This window comes from Meles meles, chromosome 4, assembly GCF_922984935.1.
Source record: "Meles meles chromosome 4, mMelMel3.1 paternal haplotype, whole genome shotgun sequence".
Lineage (NCBI taxonomy): Eukaryota > Metazoa > Chordata > Mammalia > Carnivora > Mustelidae > Meles > Meles meles.
This window is the reverse complement of record NC_060069.1, coordinates 161952655-161974941: the sequence shown is the minus strand read 5'-3', so window position 1 is coordinate 161974941 and position 22287 is coordinate 161952655. Positions and strand designations below refer to the sequence as shown.

General features: G+C 51.4%; 1 protein-coding gene across 4 annotated transcripts in view; it reads right to left on the bottom strand.

Moving 5' to 3' along the window:
- PKNOX1 (PBX/knotted 1 homeobox 1) overlaps window positions 1-22287 on the bottom strand; it is a 53467-nt gene that overhangs the window by 18152 nt on the left and 13028 nt on the right. Inside the window, exons 1-7 of one of the 4 annotated variants that reach the window (XM_046001577.1) lie at window positions 13449-14943; window positions 12021-12089; window positions 10867-10974; window positions 7889-8016; window positions 5566-5737; window positions 3692-3862; window positions 45-144 (exon numbers count right to left, since the gene is read on the bottom strand). In XM_046001577.1, the coding sequence (XP_045857533.1) occupies window positions 45-144; window positions 3692-3862; window positions 5566-5737; window positions 7889-8016; window positions 10867-10917 (622 nt within the window). In that variant the 5' untranslated portion in view covers window positions 10918-10974; window positions 12021-12089; window positions 13449-14943. Of the gene's footprint in view, window positions 1-44; window positions 145-3691; window positions 3863-5565; window positions 5738-7888; window positions 8017-10395; window positions 10489-10866; window positions 10975-12020; window positions 12090-13448; window positions 14944-22287 lie in introns of those variants that run through there. The other 3 variants (XM_046001576.1, XM_046001578.1, XM_046001579.1) reach the window with 3 other exon arrangements.

Sequence of the window (22287 nt, the reverse complement as noted above, 5' to 3'; positions counted from 1 at the left end):
CCACAAGCGCTCAAGGCGAGAGCAGCCCTTTCTCACCCGCATACCTGCCACCGTCGCCATGGTGACGTTCCCCTGTTGCAGCGCAGACGCCGGCACCACGATTCCCTGGGGGCTGAGAGTGCCTGAGATGGCGCTTTGAATCTGCTGTAAGTCAGAGACACACAGTGAGGGGGTGGAGGAAAACAGAAAAGCCTCCTTCCGTATCTGCAAACCAGGAGATCCAAGGCTGACCCGGTTTCAATCTGGCTTTCAAAAGGTTACGTTTCCGCTTGTCATCATATGAATCATCATCAAAGAGGCGAGCCCCCTGGTGTTCCTGCTTGTGGAGGGCTTGGTCTGGGCCTGGCCTGCAGCAGGTTCCATGAAAACGACCGTGAACGCCACACCCAGATCCCGGCCATCTGAAGTCGGGTACAAACGGGCTCATCTACCCGTTCACTGTGACGGCTAAATTGGCAGCTTGCAAGGGGAGGAAGCTGTGCACCTGGCGTCCGGGCACGGGGCCCGGCATCCGGCAGGCACCCGGCTACCTGGCCAGCTGAACAGCGTTGGTGGCGATTGTGCAGAGACAATTACTCCGCAGGCTGCCACATCAACTTGGTTAGAATAAAAGTTAATTCATCCCAGTCAATGATCCAAGCTCCCACCATCGAGAACCGAACCACGGAGGAACAAAAGGAAACCAAAGCAACCAGAAGGGAGGACGTGAAAAAGATCAAAGTGAAATCATGAAGCTGCAAACAGAAATCCAGAGAGCAATGAAAACAGAGCTGGTTCTTTGCACGATCCGTAGATTGACAACGTCTACAAGACTCGGGGAAAATGAAGGAAGACAACATATTACAAGGACCAGGAAGGACACAGACGGCACCGCACATCCTACACACAGCAGCAGGCGAGACAGCAGGCCACAGCCACTCGGCACACGAGCCTCTGCCGTCTGAGAGGGGAGCTTGTGTGAAATAGGCCATCTGATCAGCCCTACAACCGCGAAGGACACCAGATTCGTAACTTGAAAACTCATAAACAATTCTCCAGGTCCAGCTAGTGTCACTGAAGAATTCTATCCGACATGTAAAGTAACACCAATCCTACGTAGTCACTTCCAGAAAACAGGAAAGGAGGGAATAATACTCTTCCGTTCACTTTATAAAGCTGTACTATCCTGGTACCAAACCTGGACAGAGACTGTAACAAAAAAGAAACCACAGACCAGCATCCCTTGATGCAGACACACGAACGCTTGACAGCAAACTGGCCAACAGAACTCAGGAGGCTACATAAAAAGAATTTCATGCCATGCTCAGGCAGAGTTTATATCAGCTCAGTATACAAAAAATCAAGTACTGTAATCAACTACCACGTTAATAAAAGAAAGGAGAAAAATCACATAATCCTATCAATGTACACAGAGAACGCATTTGACAAAATGCAACATAACAGAAACCCTTAGAAAGACAGGAATAGAGAGGAACTTCTTCAACCGGATGGACAGCATCCAGGAAAAACCTGCCACTAAAACTATAATTACTAGGGAAAGGCAGAATGTTTTCCCTAAGCCTGGGGAAAGGGCAGGACGTTCACTTTCACCAATCGCATTCAAGACCGCACCAGAGGTTCCTGCCAACGCAGTAAGGAAAGACAAGGAAATGGGCACACAGCTCGGGAAGGAAGGACTAGAACGGCTCCTGTCTGCAGCTGGCATCACTGCACAGGTGAGGCGTCGTCAGGAAGCTGCAAACACGGCCTCCTAGAACTAAGAAAGGAGTTCCGCAAGGTTGCCGGATGCAGGATAAACATACAAAATCAACTATTTCTCAATATTAGCAGGGACACTGAAGTTAAAAACATAACACCACCTGTAATTGCTTAAAAAGAAGAAAAAGAAGAAGAAGAAAAGAAACACCGAGGTGTGATTCTACAAACACACGTGTGGGCCTTATAGCACGAAACTACAGAGAGCCACTGAAAAACGACAGAATGAACGGAGAGACATGCCGGTCTGTGCGCTGGAGGAGTGGACAGAGGGAAGACCTCGTTTCTGCCCAGAATGATATGCAGGTGCCCAGAATGATATGCAGGCAGAGTGTGATTCCTGCCCAAACCTCAGCAGCACTTTTTTGTTGATACAGACAAGATTATTCCAAAGCTTCTATGGACACGACCTAGAATAACTAAAATCACTTTGGAAACGAAGACTACAGTGGGAGGAACCCGTCTACCGACATGTGAGGCTTGCTAGATAGCTCCGGAGACCCGACCGGCTGCTGTCCACACACGGATCAGCAGACCCGAACAAAGAACAGAGAAACGGATGGTCACAAACACATCCGACCGGCTGCCCCCAGTATCGTAAAAGCACTCCGAGGGAGGGACCAGAGCGGACGGAGCTGGAGCACTGGGCGGCCAGAGGCAGAACAAAGAAGCTCGACCCAGAGCCTCACACTTTATACCAAAGTTAACTCAAAAGGGTCATGGATTTTTTTTTTTAAAGATTTTATTTATTTATTTGACAGAGAGAGATCACAAGCAGGCAGAGAGGCAGGCAGAGAGAGTGAGAGGGAAGCAGGTTCCCTGCTGAGCAGAGAGCCCGATGCGGAACTCGATCCCAGAACCCTGAGATCATGACCTGAGCCAAAGGCAGTGGCTTAAACCACTGAGCCACCCAGGCGCCCCAGGGTCATGGATTTAAATGTGAAACATAAAACTTGCAGGAAAGAAAAAACAAAACAAAACAAAACAAAAAACCTAGAGAAAAGTCCTTGGCACCTGGGGCCAGGCAGAGTTCTTAGACTTACCACCAAAAGCACAACTCATCAAAGAAAAGTTGACAAATAGGACTTGATCAAAATTTAAAGTGTTTACGATGCAAAACACCCTGCTGAGAGGATGAGAAGATAAGCTCCAGACTGGGAAGAAAATCCTCACAAACCATCTAGCTCATGGAAGACTAGTACCTAGAATACGCTGAGAAGTCAACAGTTTAAGAAATCCCATCAGAAGATGCGCAGAGACCTGAGCAGACCGACAGAAGGCCAACAAGCTCAGGAAAGACGGCCCAACACCATCAGGCGTCAGGAAGGCGCAAACTGTGAGCACGACACAATGTCACTTCGCGCCATCAGTACAGCTCAGGGGTAACGGCACTCTGATGTGCACCAACCTCGAGGACGTCACGCCCGTGAAGCAGGCCAGACACAAAAGGACGAATGCGGTGGGATCCCCTCGCATTGGGACCTGGACTGACCAGGTTCATAGAGAGTAGAATGGTGGGAGCCAGAGGCTGGGGCGGGAAGAAGGGGGGGTTAGTATTCCACAGAGACGGCGTTTCAGTCTGAGAAGATGGAAAGTTCCAGAGACGGCTGGTGATGACGACTGAACGACAGTGTGAATGCACCGAATGTCACCGAACAGTCAAGACGGTACATTCTATGATACGTGTGTTTCACCACAATTTCCAGAAATAATAAAAACCTTATTTTAAAGAAAAAGGAAAGCGATGACTGGTACTCTGTCCTCCAGACAGCCGGGGTCCAGGGTCCGGCGGGCAGATGGAGGCCTCAGTCCACGACCGAGTGAAGCCCAGAGGGCTGTCCTGGCCTCTGGCGGGGCTGCCGGTCTCAGGAGGCGGCACCGTCGCCCCTGCGGACCTTACCGTCACCGCGAGGCAGAGCAGGACCCAAACAGATACCTGGGACTGGACGGGGGAGTACGGGCTTCCGGGCTCTCCGCTCAGCAGAGTCTCACTGTTCATCTTCGTCTTTAGACAAGCGATGTATCGACTGCAGAAGTCTTTGCACAGTTCGTTAACCTTCTCCAGCTCAAGAAGATGGATGCGCAAAACCTGGATTGCTTTTACCATCTAGGAGCAGAGGAAAAGAAAGGCCCTCAGACGAGACAACGGCAGCGTCCTGGGAAGTTCGAATTCTCAGCACGTAGCCAGTCTCAGCTCAGCCTGAGCTCCTGAGCCGCGGCCGTCCACAGGGCCAGCGACAGAGGGGAATTGCGTCCGAACCCCGCGGACCAACAAGCCATCCCAGCGCGGCGGGCCTCTGGCATCTCGGCTGCATCTGCTGTGCGGGGACACGGATGGTCCCCGTGCCGCCCTCGTGTGTCCCAGCGCGGGGAGACGGCCCGGCCTCGGCCCGGCCCCACGGCTGCACCGCTGCACAAGAGCAAGGCCCTCACCCTCCCCGTGCTCCCGTGTCTCCCTCGGTCCCTCCGTCAGAGGGGACGGAGCCACACCCACAGCACAGGTGGCTCTTCGTTTCAATAAAACTCCACTTACCGACTCTGCCTGTGACGGACCGCGCTCCTGGTGTCAAGCCCGAGAACTCTGGCCCTAGCACGACGTCGGCCCTTTAAGATCTAGAAGTTCTACCGTGACTTTATTAAGACACTAAGTTTCGGGGTAGCCCGCCCCAAAGCTGCAGACTCCGCTCTGTCCCAATAAGCACCACGTGCCTGTGAATCCACAGCCCAAAGCCCAGCCCCTTCCGCGGGGACCCTGGTGGCACAGCTCATATGCACTCGCCGAAGGAAGCAGCCAAGCCGCCGGCAGAGTGACCACGCCCCAAGCCCCGCCAGGCCCTCTGCCCCGACACCAGTCAGGAGAGCCTGGTCCCCTCCTCCGGCAGTCCCCGCGGCCACGCCCTGGCGGCGGTGTGACAGATTGAGAGGCCGAGCGTGCTTCGGATTCTCACCCCGAAAGGGCGGGCACCTGGAGGCCGCTCTAGGTCAGATGCGCCTTGGGAAAACCCGTTAGGCACAGAGGGTGAATGCATGATGAGAAATTAAAAACCAACACAGACCCGGGACATGTATTCAGGAAAAGATTTCCTAGACAATCTTCTGCGAACAGGGGCCCTGACCCCAGTCTGGGGCTCGGGGTTTGCAGGCTCTAAAGACAGCCTGGGGAAGGAGTGTGCCCCCGACTCGGGCTAACGGTGTCCAACTGCCCTGAGGGGCACACGAGCGACGCGACTCTGACCACGTCTGCCCGTCCTTCAGGAAGCGCAGAACGCCCCAGGCCGTGGGGCACCCGACTGGGGAGGAGGGCACCCAGCCGTGGCGGCATGGCGGGGGCGAGCAGTGAGGAGCGTGGGAGCCCGCTGCCCTGCTCTGTGTGCAAGAGCCTCGACTCTGCACGCAGCCACCTGCCACCACTCACTGCCAGCCTCCAGACAGAGCATAGGGACGTGTGTCCGTGGTCGGGGATGAGCCCAGAACCGGACAGGGACAAGGCATGCTGCCTGAGAAGCGCAGCACAGAAGCACGCCGACCCCAAGGGACTTCAACGATACTGGGGGGGACCTGAGTCCCTGGCCCCCTGGTGGCACAGGCTCAGACGAGCTCCTCCGAGCCCTTGGTAGAGGTCACTCGGCAAGGCTGGGAGTCATGCGGTCACATCCGGGTCACACATACGGGAAGTATCTCATCAACTCCCGGATCCCCCCCTTTAGCACAACTACATTCTGAAGTCCTGATTACAAGTTTCAAGTTCACTGAACAGATCTTAAATTTGGAATAAATAAAGATTAAGAATGAAACATTTCTTTTACTTACTAAATTGTCAGTTTCCGGATCTTCACAAAAGAAGGGTTTCCCTTCCTTCTCCTGCTTCCGTACAAAATTTTCGATATCCACATCGAAGCTGGCGGAAGTCGTGCCTTCGGAGCCCTGCGTGGACTGTTCGCATTTTTCAAACAGCAAAGCTAATAACGGAAACAGCGGGTGCCTGGGGGAAAGAAACGGTAAAACGGGTGTCCCACGTGTGCACGAGAGTATCTGAGTACGCGTGTACGCATTCAATGTCAAGACATCGTTCTCATACTACAGCTTATCCGCTGCCATGGACGAGCCAAGGGGGTCTCCTCTGTCCACGGAGGGCTGCAGCCATCACCAAGGGCAACCCTACAGCTCCTCATCAGCCCGCAAAGAGACCCCGCAGCCATCAGCGGTCGCGGCCCATCTTCCCCCAAACCCCAGCCCCCCGCCACCACAACCGATTTTCTGTCTCTCTAGGCTTGCCAGGCTTCTAGGCATCTAAACGGAATTACACAACACACGCCCTGCGGCATCTAGCTTCTCGCACTCGGCACGGTGCCTTCCAGGCTCATCAACGCTGGCACATACGTCACTACCTCGTTCCTTGTTGTGGCTGAATGATACGCCACGTATGGACAGACCAGCTTTATCGGTTTAAAATTTACGGTTAGATCTATACTCTGTTTTGAGTAAACTTTTTTTTTAAAGATTTTATTTATTTATTTGAGAGAGAGCACGCACAAGCAGGAGGGAAAAGCAGGCTCCCCGCTGAGCAGGGAGATTGATGCAGGGCTCCATGCCGGGACCCTGGGATCAGGACCCCAGCCAGTGGCAGAGGCTTCACCCGCTGAGCCCCCCAGGCGCCCCTTGAGTAAACTTCTGTACAAAACGTGAGAGCATGTCGAGGATGTTCTTTCGGCATGTGAATGTCTAATTCTTCCAACACCCTTTGTGGGAAAGTCCGCCTCTACCCCACGGAACTGTCTGCAGAGCCACGAAATCCCGTTTCGGTGCGTCTACTTCTGGACTCTATCAGTGATCTGCTCCTATCCCTTCACCGCCATCACGGCATCCTCATTACTCTGACGCCACAGGATGTCTCCAAATCCACCTTCATTCTTTTCAACACTGTTTCGGCTGGCCTAGTTATTTTGCCTTCATATAAAATTCAGAATTAACGTGTCTCTATGTACAAAACTATCCCGCTAAGGCTTTAACTGGAATTGTGCTAAATCTACGGTCGACATCTTTACTATGCTGAGTCTTCCAATCCATGAACAGGGTACGTGTCGCATGGAGGTTTCCTTGATCGCTGGCATCAGCATCTTAGAGTTTTTCAGCATAAAGCTTCTGCGTTTTGTTAGATTTATACCTAAATGTTTCGGAGCTCTTGTAAACGATACCGTCTTTTTAAATTCTCAGCCTCCCGTTGTATATTACTGATACGGAAGCGGGATGGGTTTCTGTGTGTTGCCCTTGTAACGAGTGACCTTACTAAACTCACTTACCCAGTTCTGGAAGTTTTTGGTAGAGTCTTAGGCTTTTCTATACAATCGTGTTGTTTGTGCACAGAGCCAGTTTCATGTCTTCCTTCCTAATCCGGTAGGCATTTTCTTTCTTTTTCTTGCCTTATTGCACTGGCTAGGACTTGTATTACAGTGCTGAACGGGGCTCCTTTTGCCCGGTCTCAGAGGAAAACAGTCTCTGGCCATTAAATACGATGAGAACTACAGATTTCCTGATGTTGCCCTTCATCAGGTTAGGAGAGAGTCCCTCCACGACCACCTGGCTGGCAGTTTTGAATCATAAATAGCCGCTGATTTTTGTCAAATGCTTTTCTGTGTCACTCGGTATGATCATGTTGGGGTCTCGCTGGCTGATCTTTTGACAAATGATTTAGTTTGAGTTCTCAGGATAAACTCCACTTGGTGACTGTATGTCATTCTTTTTACATGTCACTGGATTTAATAGTTTATTAATGAATTTTATGTTTAAGTTCCTGAGACACACTGGTGTGTACTTTTTTTTAAATACTGTCTCTGTCTGGCCTTAGTATCAGAATGATGCGCTGGGAGCCATTTCCTCTTTGTTTACTGGATTCTCCTCAAAAAATGGCTGAGCCTGAAGATTTCTTTTTGCAAGGCTGACTAAAATGTACACTTATATTCCAAAATGTTTTTTTAAGGTATCGGGAATGATATCTTAATTTGACGAACTTCTCACCCCGTGGCTATCATGTCAACCTTACTACTCCGCCTGACAGCTCGAGCGTTCCATTTCACAAGGTTCTCGATCCCTATTATCGCTCTTAAAACCCCCGTGCGTCGCAGCTCGTCGCTACCTATAAATGGCCTGCTTGTCCGCGTCCATTGGCGTCTGGGACCCCACAGGTGGGGGGCTCACTCCTTCCACATCGGGTTCAGAGCAGTTGGGGTCTTGCTCCGTTTTTAACTCTGTTACTACTTGCATCTGTGAAAGGAGGAGGAGAATTCTGGTTACTAAACACAAAATAAACAGCTACTAAGTACTTGACTCTCAAGCAGGAACAGAAATGCAACAGCAGCGGAAATTGCTGCTCGGCTGGATGACTGGCAAGAGTATCTAGAAACTACGACCAACAAAACTCCTCTGAACTTAATATGTTTTGCAAATGGCTGAGACAAAGTCAAATTTCCAAATCATCATGAAAGCTGTGAGGACCGGTCTCCGTGAAATGCTTATGATTTTCAGAAACGTGCTACTGCCCAGCACCGAAGGGAGGGGCACATGAGTAATGTCACCGCTGTCCCTTCCTGCCCTAGAGGCTCACACCGAGTAACACTACAGTAAGAGAAGCGCACACGAGGAGTTCACACCCTTACCTCATCACAAAAACAACTCGGACCCCATATTCTAAATTCTCCCCTATCTACTCTTGAGTTTGAGGAACACATAAGCTATCCAAAGTTTGAGAAAAAAGTCACTGTGCTCAGAACGCAAAGACTGGCTGTGTTTCGAGAACTGGTATTAAATGTGAGAGGAAGCACTAGAGATACTGTGAGTTAAATTCTTCTCAACTGGCTATTTGGTTTGGAACTTAGGTGTAAAGTATTTAAACCCATCAGCATAAGGAATTCAGTTCAGAGAAAGAAATCCCAGATCGCTACAGGACGCTCGCAAGGATCGGCGAGCAGATGGCCAGTCCCCCAGCTCCTTCGGGTCGCCCCTTGCCGCCAGGACTCCGTCCCTCCAGGCAGCAGCTGGGTGGGGACCCTCGGGGAAGGGGCTTCTCCCCACATGGCGGGAGAGCCTGTGCCCTGCCACAAACCCTGCCCCCACCCAGGGTCCCCTGACAGCCAGGGCTGGTCACAGGCCACAGGCACCCTGCCGCAGCTCTCCGACGGTCCAGAGGGCAGGGACCCCTCCGAGCCGCTGCCTTCAGATGGTACAGCGGGCCTGGGAGGGCATTTGTCTCTCTTAACAAAACACTAAAGCGGCTAACTGCAGCCAAACACGAGCTTTCTGGAGGGAAATCTGACAGTGTTATTGAAAAGCCTCAAAAGGGGGCACCTGGGTGGCTCAGTCGTTAGGCGTCTGCCTTCAGCTTGGGTCATGATCTCAGGGTCCTGGGATCGAGCCCCACATCGGGCTCTTTGCTCAACAGGAAGCCTGCTTCTCCCCAACTCCCCCTGCTTGTGTTCCCTCTCTCGCTGAGTCTCTTGTCAAATAAATAAAAATAAAATCTTTAAAAAAATTTTTTTTAAGCCTCAAAAGATTTATTTTAGGCTTTTTTTAATGATGGTGTAAAAAAGAAACACCTAAATGTCCCGCCTCGGAGGAACGGCCAATGAAACGGGGCACATCTAAGCTGCAGGGTAGTAAACAGTCAACGTTCACCAAGAGTTTTCCACGGCAAGAGAAAAGCGAGGCTCCTTCCCTCCCTGTGCCTGGCACCGCGCGGGACACGGCCACCACCATGGGCACGGACCTGCCCCTGCCAGGATAGGCTCCGGGATAGGCTCAGCCAGCAGGGGATGGGGCATCAGTGGAGGGAGGAAGGACAGGGTAGGGGGCAGGTGGGGAGGGAGCAGGCTGCTGTGTGACCAGGACAGGCCAGGGAGTCTTTCCAGGACGTGAAGGAAGCAAAGACCCATAGGACCGGAGGGCCGTGGCCCAGCCGCTGCTTGAGGAAAGAGCCAAGGGAAGCGTCAGGCCGGGCACAGGGCACAGATGCCCAGAAGCAGGCTGCAGAGGTGAGGCCAAGGGCAATGCAGGGTCCTCAAGGCTCTTCGGGCAGGCAGAGAGGGGACAGCACTCGCTTTGCATTTTAGAAGCAGAATCACGTGGAAATATCAAAGGACTTTGAGGTGCAGAGAGCACCCCCACACCTCAATTCCTGTAAGAAGCTAAGAGGCTTAAACGTTTGTAAAGAGCCAGCAACAGGACCACAACAACAGTGAAAAGCAACAAAAACAAAGTCCAGCAAAGCAGGGGGCTGGCGGCCAAGGAAAGACAAAGCAGGGGAGGGAGGAGCCACCAGAACCTCACTGGTGCAGGGCTGACCTCATTCGGGTGAGTCCCTGGCCTGGGAGTGACAGAGCGCACTCACGTCCGAGCAGGGAGAAGGGGGCTCCGGGCCGTCTCCCACCGCCTCCCGACTGTAGGAAGCAGGAAGCAAAGACGAAGCTCTTCGACGGAAGGAGCTCCAGGGCTGGGAGTCAGAGAGAACTGGCCCCCATTCTGAACACACGGAGCACCCCAAGGCCTCGAGTTCCCACAAGAGGCCGCCCTGGCCTCCGCTGAGCTGCTCCCACTCCCCGCTTGCCCAGTTCCTTCAGGGCGCAGAACCCTCAACCTCTGGATCCTCACCGCAGCCACAAGGCCAACCAACCGCACAGACGAGGGAAGGTGGGCAAGAGGCTGTCGGGCGGCCCGGCAACACCGCCATCCAGCCCATCGGGATGCCCCACGGCCGCTCACACCTGCAGAGGGGAAAGGCCGTGGCTCCCACGCAGGTCGGCAACCGGCCACGCAGTTCTCACCCACCCAGCTTCCCCTTAAAAGCAGCAACGCTCACTAGCGTGAACATGAAACTGGTAACTTCCTAATCAGCTCCGACGGAGCGGGTCACGACCACTGGGAAGGGGGCATCACTGGGAGAAACGACCGAGTGAGTCTACGGCTAGCCCCTCTGAGCATCGGCACGTAACCCACACATCACGCACTTGAAACTGAACCCGCAGGCTCCCAGAGACGGACTCAGCAGCGAACGACGGGTTGGTCGCGTCTCCGCAGCCGCTCCACACCCAAACGCAGCGCGGGTAAAGCGCAGCCGCTCACCTGTTGCCCATCCTGATAGCTGTCTATGCTCAAGGTCTGTGTGGCCATCATGGTGAGTGAGTTTTATAATAAAACATCACATCATCTCGAGTCGGAGGCAGATGGTGTCTGGGGAAACAGAAGCAGAAAAGCATCGTTAGTAATTACAGAGCATTTTGGGTCCCCCTTATTCCACAGGACCATAGGCTTTTTTAAAAGGCGTATTTTCACATGGAGAGGAAAAAGCCACCCCAGGAGGTTATAAGCCAACCCCCTCGGCCCGACTCCGCTCACTTAGTGGCCCTGAAGTCACACGCGCTCCGGGCCCGAACTCGTTCACACAGTGTTTACCCCTCCGGATGCCTTCCCTCTAGTAACTGTCCACGGGTGCAGGACACCGTCCTGGGCCCGGGGCCACGACAGTGCGGAGGCTCTGCTCTGCTCTCCTGGGGCGGCCGGGCAGCCGGGCCACACGGAAGGTCGGCATCTTCATCTACTTGACACTCGCACCCTCCCTGGGGCAGGGTCTCCCGTGGGGCCACCCTCCCCAGAGGGGCTTGAGTAACAGGGCCGCAACGGCAGAGTGGCCAGAGCCGGGGCCCACCAAGCCGTCAGGAGAGTCGGGGCCTCCCACCCACCGGGAGCTAACCGTGACCTCGTAAAAGGCCCGGGGCAAACGAGGCTCCGCCCCCCTGCAGCAAATGCTCCGGCTCAAGTCCCACCCGGCGCCCGGGAGAGCACAGGCAGGAGCGCAGATCCGCGCCAACCGGTCAGCACGCACACGGGGCGCCGGGCAGCTGTGGGCACAAGACGGTCACCTTGTACGTGGTAAGTGTCAGGAGGGGATGAGATGAGGATAAACAGGCAGGGAAAGAGAAGACTAGGGGAGGGTGGGAAACCCCCAGGGCGCAGGAGGGCCAGCAGGGGCCACGGGGAGGTGTGTGGGGCAGGGGACTGGGCAGAGTGGTGAAGGGGACGGCGAAGGGAAGGGAGCAGCAGGCATGAGACCAGCTCCCACAGACTTGCACAGGCCCCGGCCCCGCTCTCTTGGGGGCACGGGGAACCATAGGAGGGTCTGAGCAGCGGGGGGACGTGGCAGGGGTCCAAGACGGACAGGTGCGCAGCGGCGGCAGGTGCGCAGCCGCGGGCAGGCAGGGGGCTGGGCGCGTTCCCACCTGAACAGGGGGCAGAGCCGAGCCGCACGTCCCGGAACGGAGCCGACGGAGGGGAGCAGCTTCTGTGGCCTGGGAGGAGAGAGCAGGGGGCAGGGCATTTTAGGTTTGATGCTTCTCAAGACAAATTCTGAACAAATGCGACTGAGTGAGAAATGCCAACTCAGCGCCCGTCAGGGCATGGCTGGGGCAAGGACGGGACCGAACAGTGTCCCCCAGGAGACCGCCGAATCCCAGCCCCTCGTCCTTCCAGTGGGACCTTCTCTAGAACAAGGGCCTCTACGCAGGTCATTATGCCCAGGATCTTAAGATGAGACTATCCTGGATTTCGGGGAGGCCCTAAGTCCAGTGACTGGTGTCCTTTAAGGATGGGGAGACAAAGACCTGAGACATACAGAGGGGACGCCACGTGCACACAGACGCCAAGACCGGGGTGATGCTGCCACAAGCCAAGAATGCCCGGAGCCAGCAGGAGTGGAGAGAGGAGGACCTCGAGAGCCGCAGACGCCAGGCTGACGTCAGGTGCCGGAAAGCATGTTTCTGTTGTTTTCATCCATCCGGTTTGGGGGACTTTGTTCCGGCAGCCCCAGGACACTGCGTCAGCACGTAGGGCCTCCAGCTCGGGTGAAGCCAGCCCGGGGAGGGGGGCGGGCCACGTAAGCCAGGAGGTCGGGAAATCTGGGACACCCAGTAGAGAATGGGGAGCAGCCGCCGGCAGGACGAAAGCAGAACCAGTGGCACGGCTGAGGCCAGAGAAGACAGATGGAGGCGGGGGTGTCAGCCTCGGCCCCACAGCTGACTGTGGCCACGGGGACCTGCAGTGGTATGTCCGCGCGCTGGGGAGAGGAGGGCCAGACCGGAGCGGGGAGGACAGAACAGCAAGACGTGGCCAGCCCAAGGGCAGGAAGTGAACTCGCGTGGAGTCATGACTCGAGCTGCCCGCTCCGTCCCCGGCAGCCTCTGTCCTGAGACAGAGGCAAACCTGTCACCGGGCGCCTCCCAGTGGTCTTTGCGTTGACCCAAAGGTGGCGCCTCCCGCCAGCATCTTGCCTTCCCCTCCACCCCAGGGCAGTGACTCCAACCAGCATTCCCCCCTCCCACAACCCTGATCACAGCAGGGGCTCATAGGAACCTCTGGTCTCCCCCTCCTCCTCTCCACTGTCCACCATTCGGAAGCGCAAATCTGCTGAAAACCCCACCGCAGGTCAAGTCCATGGGCGGCAGCACCCCGGCCAGCCCTGTCCCCCCGGGAGCTGTGCCAGCAGGCAGAGGGCGCCACGCTATTCCTCCCCCGGCCCGGCACGCCCCAGCCCGGGACTTTGGCTGGAACACTCTGGACTTCTCTGGGCCTGGCCAGCTGGCAAATACACCTCATCACCTACACGGCCTCCCCAGAGTCTGCCCAGCGGCTTGCCCACACCTGGCGCGCACCTCTCTCCCGGGGCCTCACGTCCAGCTCAGTGCCACGGGCCTCGTGGTTTCTCTGCACACTGCACGTTCCTTCAGGGCCAAGGCCCCTGTCCTGCCATGGCCCCGACGACCAGTACCGTCTCCGATCACGACGTACAGAGCCCACCGTGGACAGACGACAGCGTGGTCTGGACGCCTGGCTCACCCAGCTCTGCCCATCCTGGCGCCCGCATCAATGGGCCGCGCTCAGCCTTCTCCGATCTCGGTTATGGTCCCTTCGGTGGCCGCAGGCACACAAACTCTCAAGGCCAGGCTGGGTCTCAGTCAATCCCAGGGCAGCCCCCGGCTCCCAGCGCCAGCGCCAGCTGCCCTGCGAGCACGGCGGGGCTCTGGGGGAGCACCCAAGCCCCCCCCCCCCGCATGCGCACCAGCCGTCAGTGACCAGCAGGGCCGCCTCTCTGGGCGACACCTGCAGCGGCCGGCGGGGACAGCTGCCCGCGCTCACGGCTTCACTTCTTGGCCGCACAGACCTCGGGCTGGTGCACCTGTGCTGGGGCCGCCTCCACACGTTCTAGGTCACCCCCCCACGAGCGCAGGGGGCTGCGAGCGCCGCCATCCAGGGCAGGCGGGCCAGGCCTGGACGCTCGGCCAGGAAGGCCCCGGGCGGCCAGGGCCTCACTATCTCAGCGCTGCACAATGGAAACGGAGGTTTCCTGCCATCAGCTGTCTGAAAGTCTGACACTGCTCAAAGCGGAGAAGAAAGTATTTTAGAAGACGCGCATTTAAAGAATAGACGAACCAAGGAAGGAAGGAAGACACATGCCTTCTGGGGCCGTGCGGGCCGGCGAGCCAAGCCCGGAGCTGCCTCTCTCCCCGCCGCTGACGTCCATCTCCCAGGACCCGGCCCAACGTGGAACCTCACTCTACAGCAGACAGTTCTAGATCAAAGTCATGCCGGCCCAGAAACGCCTGCGTCAGAAGAAGTCCTCGTCTACTCGGCTGTCGGTGTCCAGAGCTTACAGTGGCTTTCAGTTACGCCAAGTCCAAACAGCAGCAACTGCAGAGAACGAGCGGGTGCTGCGTGTGCGGGGTCCTCTCCCGGGCACACCCCACCTCCTGCTCAACCCACCCTTCGAGAATAGATGCGACGCTCAACCACAAAGCAAGGCCCGTGGGAGACGAGGCAGCACCGCGCCCACGGAGTCACTCCCCACACGTGTCAGCAGTGGCCTGCGTTCGACACTGAAAGCCTTTTTCATCCCCGTGAAAGGAAGAGGCTCCCCATGACTGAGGCACGAAGTCACAAGTGCACCTGATGGACGAGACCCCTTGGCAAGGACACCTACCAAAAGCGTCCTGCAACAATCCAGTGACTCGGAGTTAAAAAGCATACTGCAGAAAAGGGGAGGCCCCTGGGTGGCTCAGTCGGTTAGGCATCTGCCTTCGGCTCGGGTCATGATCCCAGGGTCCTGGGATCGAGCCCTGCATCAGGCTCGCTGCTCAGCAGGGAATCTGCTTCTCCCCTCCCCCTCTTCCTGCCGCTCCCCTGGCTTGTCCTCACTCTGTGTCAAATGAATAAAATCCTTTAAAAAAATGTCCATACCATCCAAAGCAATCTACACCCCGAGTGAAATCCCTATCAAATACCACCAGCATTTTTCACAGAACTAGAACAAACAAGCCTAAAATCTGTATGGAAGCACAAAACACCCCACATGGCCAAAGTAATCTTGAAAAAGAAAAGCCACGCTGGCGGCATCACAACTCCAGACTTCGAGCTCCATTACAAAGCTGTAGTCTTCAGGACAGTATGGTACTGGCACGAAATAGACACACAGTTCAACAGAACGAATAGGAAGCCCAGAAATGGACCCACAACTCTACGGTCAATTAATCTTCAACCAACCAGGAGAAAACACCCCATGGAAAAAAGACCGTCTCTTCAACAAATGGCATTAGGAAAACTGGTCAGCTACATGCAAAAGAATGAAACTGGACCACTTTCCTACGCCACACACCAAAATAAATTCAAAACAAGTTAAAGACCTAAATGTGAGACCTGAAACCATAAAAACCCTAGAAGAGAGCACAGGCAGTAATTTCTGTGACATCAAGCATAACAACATGTTTTTAGATTTTTAGATCTATCTCTTGAGGCAAGGGAAACAAAAGCAAAAATAAACTATTGGGATTTCATTTTAAAAAAAGAAGAAGAAAAAAAACCTTCTTCATAGCAAAAGAAACAAGCAATAAAACCAAAAGGCAACCTATGGAATGGGAGAAGATATCTGCAAATGCCATATCTGAAAAAGGGTTATGATCTAAAATAGTTAAAGAACTTATAAAACTCAACACCAAAAACCGAACAATCCAGTTAAAAAATGGGAAGACACGAAAAGACATTTCTCCAAAGAAGACATCCAGAGGGCCAACAGATACACTCATCATCGGGGAAATGCACATCAAAACCTCAATGAGACACCATCTCACACCAGTCAGAACGGCTAAAATTACACAAGAAACAACAGGTGCCGGCGAGGATGTGGAGAAAGGGGAGCCCTCGTGCGCTGTTGGTGGGAACACAAAGTGGGGCAGTTGCTCTGGGAAACAGCACGGAGGGTCCTCGGAGAGTTAAAAATAGAGCTACCCTACGACCCAGCAAGCGCATTACTGGGTATTTACCCTAAAACTACAAAAACACTAATTCAAGAGGAGGTAAGATGGAGGAGGAGTAGGGGATGCTAATTTTGTCCGGTCCCTGGAATTTGGCGAGACAGTTATGAGATCATTGTGAACACCTGCAGAATCAACGCGAGATCTTAGAACCGCTGCAACTCTGCAAATAGAAAAGTGACCACTTTCTGCACGGTAGGAGGTGCAGAGACGAAATCCGAGGTGATGCAGAGGAAGATAAACACAGGTGGAGGGAGCCTTTGTAAGCAGCTACTGGAGAGTGTTATATGCAGTGAAGACAAAATCAGAGCTTTTAGACGTCTGCCTGAAAGGCGCTCATGGGGCCAAGCAGGCCGGAATCCCAGGTGGGACAGTGTGATCTCAGGGTCCCTAGAGTCACAGGAAGAATGGGGATGCCCAAGGGTGGCAGGGTTCCCAGGCATTGGAGGAGGAAGTTGACTGCAATCAGCGACCCGAGGCACCAGCTTTCTGCTCAGTCTTGCCACAAACCGAAAACCGCTGTGGGGTCGGGTCCCTGTTCTCTGAGCAGGGACCCAGAAAGCAGCAGATCTGGGCTGACAGCCCCCTCCCGCCCTGCCCTCAGAGGAGCAGCATGGGGGCACGCCACAGGAGTCTGCAAAGTTTGGAAAGTCCAGACAGGGTCATGCACCTGAGATAAAAACTTTCGGCCACAGGCTCGGTAAACACAGGGAGTAAAGAATGACTGGCTGCTTTCCCGCGGGGGCTCACGAAGAGTGGGGGGCGAATTTCTCCTCCAGGGCTGGACATTGGGGCGCCACTGTTTTCATCCCCCACGTGGTCCTGGAGCCACGTACACCGAGCCAGGCCTCCTGCAAGTGGGGTGCAACTCTGCTGGGCCAAAGCCACCTGAGAATCAGCGCGACAGGCACCTCTCCCAGAAGATCAGCCGAACTTTAGGCTGACAGCAAGTTTACCGATCGTCCAAAACTGCAAGACTCCGGCTCTTGGGGAAAACCGTATATGGCATTTGTGGTTTTTTTCTTGTGATTCTTTAGTCTTTCAGTTTTATACTTCATTTCCGTTTCAGCTATTTTCTTATATTGTCAATTTTTTTAAGTCTTTTTCATTTTCAATTTTACATTTACACTTCATATATGTTTTCCATTTCTGGCTTCCTTTCGTTGTATTCAATTTTACATATATATATATAGAAAAAGAGGCAGTACTCACTGCCAAAGATTTAGCCAATATGGATATTAGTAGACTGTCAGAGCTAGAATTCAGAACAACGATTATAAAGATACTAGCTGGGCTTGAAAACACTTCTATGTGTGAAAACACATAGAAGACACTAGAGAATCCCTTACTGGAGAAGTAAAAGAACTAAAATCTAATCAGGTCAAAATAAAAAAGGTTGTTAATGAGATGTGATAAAAAATTAAAAAAATTTGTCCCAGACTCTGCTGGGACAAATGAGGCAAAAGACAGTCAGTGATCTAGAAGACAAAATGATGGAGAATAAGGAAGCTGAGAAAAAGAGAGAGAAACAACTACTGAATCACAAGGGAAGCATTCAAAAGAGCAGCGATTCCATAAAGTGAAAAAAGATTAGAACAATTGGGGTCCCAGAGGAAGAGGGAGAGAGTGGGACAGAAGGGTTATTTGAACAAATTATAGCTGAAAATGTCCCTAATCTGGGGAAGGAAACAGGCATTCAAGTCCAGGAGGCACAGAGAACCCCCCTCAAAACCAATAAAAATAGGGCAACACCTCCACATATAATAGTGAAGCTCGCAAATTTCAGAAACAAAGAGAAAATCCTGAAAGCAGCTCAGGACAAGAGGTTCTTAACCTACATGGCTAGAAACATAAGGTTGGCAGCAGACCGGTCCACGAGACCTGGCGGGACAGAAAGGACAGGCATGATATATTCAGGGTGCTAAATGAGAAAAAGATGCATCCAAGAATTCTTTGTCCAGCTAGGATGACATTCAGAATAGAAGGAGAGATAGAGAGCTTCTAAGACAAACAGAAACTAAAAGAATTTGTGATCATTAAACCAGATCTGCAGGAAATATTAAAGGGGATCCTTTGAGCAAAGAGAGAGCCCCAAAGTAACAAAGACCAGAAAGGAACAGAGACAATATACAGAAACAGTGACTTTGCAGGTAATACAATGACATTAAGTTCATATCTTTCAATAATTACCCTGAATGTAAATGGACTAAATGCTCCAATCAAAGGACACAGTGTATCAGTTTGGATAAAAAAAAAAAAAAAACAAGACCCATCAATACACTATCTGCAAAGATGCCTCCAGATTAAAAGTGAGAGGGTGGAAAACCATTTTTCATGCTAATGGACATCAAAAGAAAGCTGGGGTACCGATCCTCATATCAGACAAACCAGATTTTAAATCAAGACTGTAATAAGAGATGAGGAAGGACAACTACGTCATAATAAAAGGGTCTATCCAACAAGAAGATCTAACAATTGTAAATATTTATGCCCCGAATATTGGAGCAGCCAATTATATAAACCAATTAATAACAAAATTAAAGAAACACACTGGTAATAATACAATAATAAGCGGACTTCAGCAACCCCCTCATGGCAATGGACAGATCATCTAAGCAGGTCAACAAGGAAACAAGGGCTTTGAATGACACACTGGACCAGATGGACTTCACAGATATACTTAGAGCATTCCATCCTAAAGCAACAGAATACATATTCTTCTCGAATGCACATGGAACATTCTCCAGAATAGATCACCTACTGGGTCACAAATCAGGTCTCAACTGGTACCAAAAGACTGGGATTATTCCTTGCATATTTTCAGACCAGAACAGTTTAAAACTTGAACCTAATCACAAGCGGTAATTTGGAAGGAATTTGGAAGGAACACAAATACGTGGAAGTTAAAGAGCACTTACTAAAGAATGAATGGGTCAACCAGGAAATTAAGGAAGAATTTTTTTTTAATTCATGGAAACAAGTGAAAATGAAAACAAAACTGTTCAAAATCTTTGGGATGCAGCAAAGGCCGTCCTAAGAGGGAAATAAATAGCAAGACAAGCCTTTCTCGAGAAACAAGAAAAGTCTTAAGTACACAACCTAACCTTACACCTAAAGGTGCTGGAGAACGAACAGCAAATAAAGCCTAAATCCAGCGGGAAAAGAGAAATAATAAAGATTAGAGCAGAAATCAATGAAATAGAAACCAAAAGAACAGAACAGGTCAAGTAGGAGCTGGTTCTTTGAAAGAATTAATAAGATGATAAACCCCTGGCCAGACTCATCAAAAAGAAATGAGAAAGGGCCCAAATAAATAAAATCATGCATGAAAGAGGAGAGATCACAACCAACACCAAAGAAATACAAACAATTATAAGAACATATTATGAGCAACTATACACCAGCAAATTCGACAATCTGGAAGAAATGGATGCATTCCTAGAAACATATAAACTACCACAACTGTCATTCAGAATAGGAGAGGAAGAAAGAGAAAATGCAAACAGACCCATATTCATCAAGAAATTGAAGCAGTCATCAACAATCTCCCAATAGGGGCACCTGGGTGGCTCAGTGGGTTAAAGCCTCTGCCTTCAGCTCAGGTCATGATCCCAGGGTCCTGGGATCGAGCCCCGCATCGGGCTCTCTGCTTGGCTGGGAGCCTGCTTCCTCCTCTCTCTCTCTCTCTCTCTCTCTCTCTCTGCCTGCCTCTCTGCCTACTTGTGATCTCTGTCTGTCAAATAAATAAATCTTTAAAAAAAAAAAAAAACTCCCAATAAACACGACTCCAGGGCTGGGTGGCTTCCCAAGGGAATTCTACAAAACATTTAAAGAAGTATCAATACCTGTTCTTCTGAAGGTGTTTCAAAAAAAAAAAAAAAAAAAAAACAGAAATGGAAAGAAAACTTCCAAACTCATACTATGAGGCCAGCATTACCTTGATCCCAAAACCAGACAAAGACCCCACCAGAAAGAAGAATTACAGACCAATATCCCTGATGAACACAGATGCAAAAATTCTCACCAAGATACTAACCAATAGGATCCAACAGTACATCAAAAGGATGATTCACCAGGACCAAGTGGGATTTATTCCTGAACTGCAAGGGTGGTTCGACATCTGAATCAGCAAAGAAGTCAAACTCTCACTCTTTGCAGATGACATGATATGCTATGTGGAAAACCCAAAAGACTCCAGCACAAAACTGCCAGAATTCAGAAAAATTCAGCAAAGTGGCAGGATACAGAATCAATGCAGAGAAATCAGCTGCATTTGTACAAGCTAACAATGAGAAGAAAAAGAAATGAAGGAGTCAATCCCATCTATAACTGCACCCAAACCCATAAGATACCTAGGAATAAACCTAACCAAAAAGGGAAAGGAAGGATCTGTACCCTGCAAACTAAAACCACTTCTGAAAGAAGTTGAGGAAGACACAAGGAGATGGAAAAGCTCTCCATGCTCATGGACTGGAAGGATAAATATTGTTAAAATGTCTCTGCTACCCTAGAGCAAGCTACACATTCAGTGTAATCCCTATCAAAGCACCATCAGCATTTCTTCACAGAGCTGGAACCAAATAATCCTAAAATTTATATGGAACCAAAAAGACCCTGAATAGCCAGAGGAATGTTGACAAAGAAAAGCCAAGCTGGTGGCATCACAATTCCGGACTTCAAGCTCCACTACAAACCTGTCACCATCAAGACAGTATGGTACTGGCACAAAAACGGACGCATAGATAGATGGAACAGAGTATAGAGCCCAGGAATGGACCATTAACTCTATGGTCAACTAATTTTTGATGAAGCAGAAAAGAATATCCATAGGCAAAAAGACAGTCTCTTCAACAAATGGTGTTGGGAAAATTGGACACCCACATGCAGAGGAATGAAACTGGACCATTTCTTTACACCACACACGAAAATAGACTCAAAATGGATAAAAATCTAAATGTAGGGGCTCCTGGGTGGCTCAGTGGGTTAAAGCCTCTGTCTTTGGCTCAGGTCATGATCTCAGGATCCTAGGATTGAGCCCCGCATGGGGCTCTCTGCTCAGCGGGAAGCCTGCTTCCTCCTCTCTCTCTGCCTGTCTCTCTACTTGTGATCTCTGTCAAATAAATAAATAAAATCTTTAAAAAAAAATCTTTAAAAAAAAAAAAAGACCTAAATGTGAGATAGGAAACCTTCAAAATCCTAGAGAACACAGACAGCAACCTTTTTGACCTTGACCACAGCAACTTCTTCTTCAATTTAACTGAAGTTAAATTTTTAAAAAAGTAAAACAAAAAATGTTTAAAAAACCACCAATTTAAAGGGACGCATGCACCCCTACGTTCACAGCAGCAGTATCTACAGAGTCGAGATATGGAAGCAGCCGAAGCGTCCACTGACTGACGAATGGGGAAAGAACATGCTTGGGGTGTGTGTGTGCGTGTGTGTGTAAGGGACTACCACTCAGCCATAACAAGGAATGAAATCTTGCCATTTGCAACAATACGGATGGGGCTAGAGGGTCTCAGGCTAAGTGAAATAAGTCAGTCAGAGGAAGACGAATACCGCAGGATTTCATAATTTCACTTATATGCGGAATTTAAGAAACAACAAGCAAAGGGAAAGAGAGATAGGGAGAGACAAACCAGGAAACAGACTCTTAACTCTCGAGAACAAACTGATGGTCATCAGAGGGGAGGTGGGTAACAGTACGGGTAACAATACGGGGGAGACGGGATGGGGATTAGGGGGTGCATCTGCTGTGATGAGCACTGGGTGGTTGAAAATAAAAACAAGGAAAAGAAAAGCATCGGTTGAGTCCATTCTGATAGACTCACGTACACAAATAAGCAAGTGGGGGGACGGAAAGCTCTGAGTGATCGCAGCGTCCCGACCAGCGCGTACAGGAGGGTACCGTCCGATCATCACGGGCACAGTAATCACTTCTTCAGGCAAGAACCACCACAGGGCCAATGCAGGCCGTGAGAAGGAGGAGACGCCCAGGGTCTCCGGATACACCACGGAAACTATTACTTACAGGGGAAACCAAGAGCCTCACCCCAAAGAGAAAACCTCCTGACCAGACGGTGAAAAGTCCCATCATCGGCAATGAGACAGAACATCACAGCCCCCCCCGCCCGCCAAGAAAGGACAGATGACACCTGACACCACCATGTAGCCCTGCCCAGTCCAG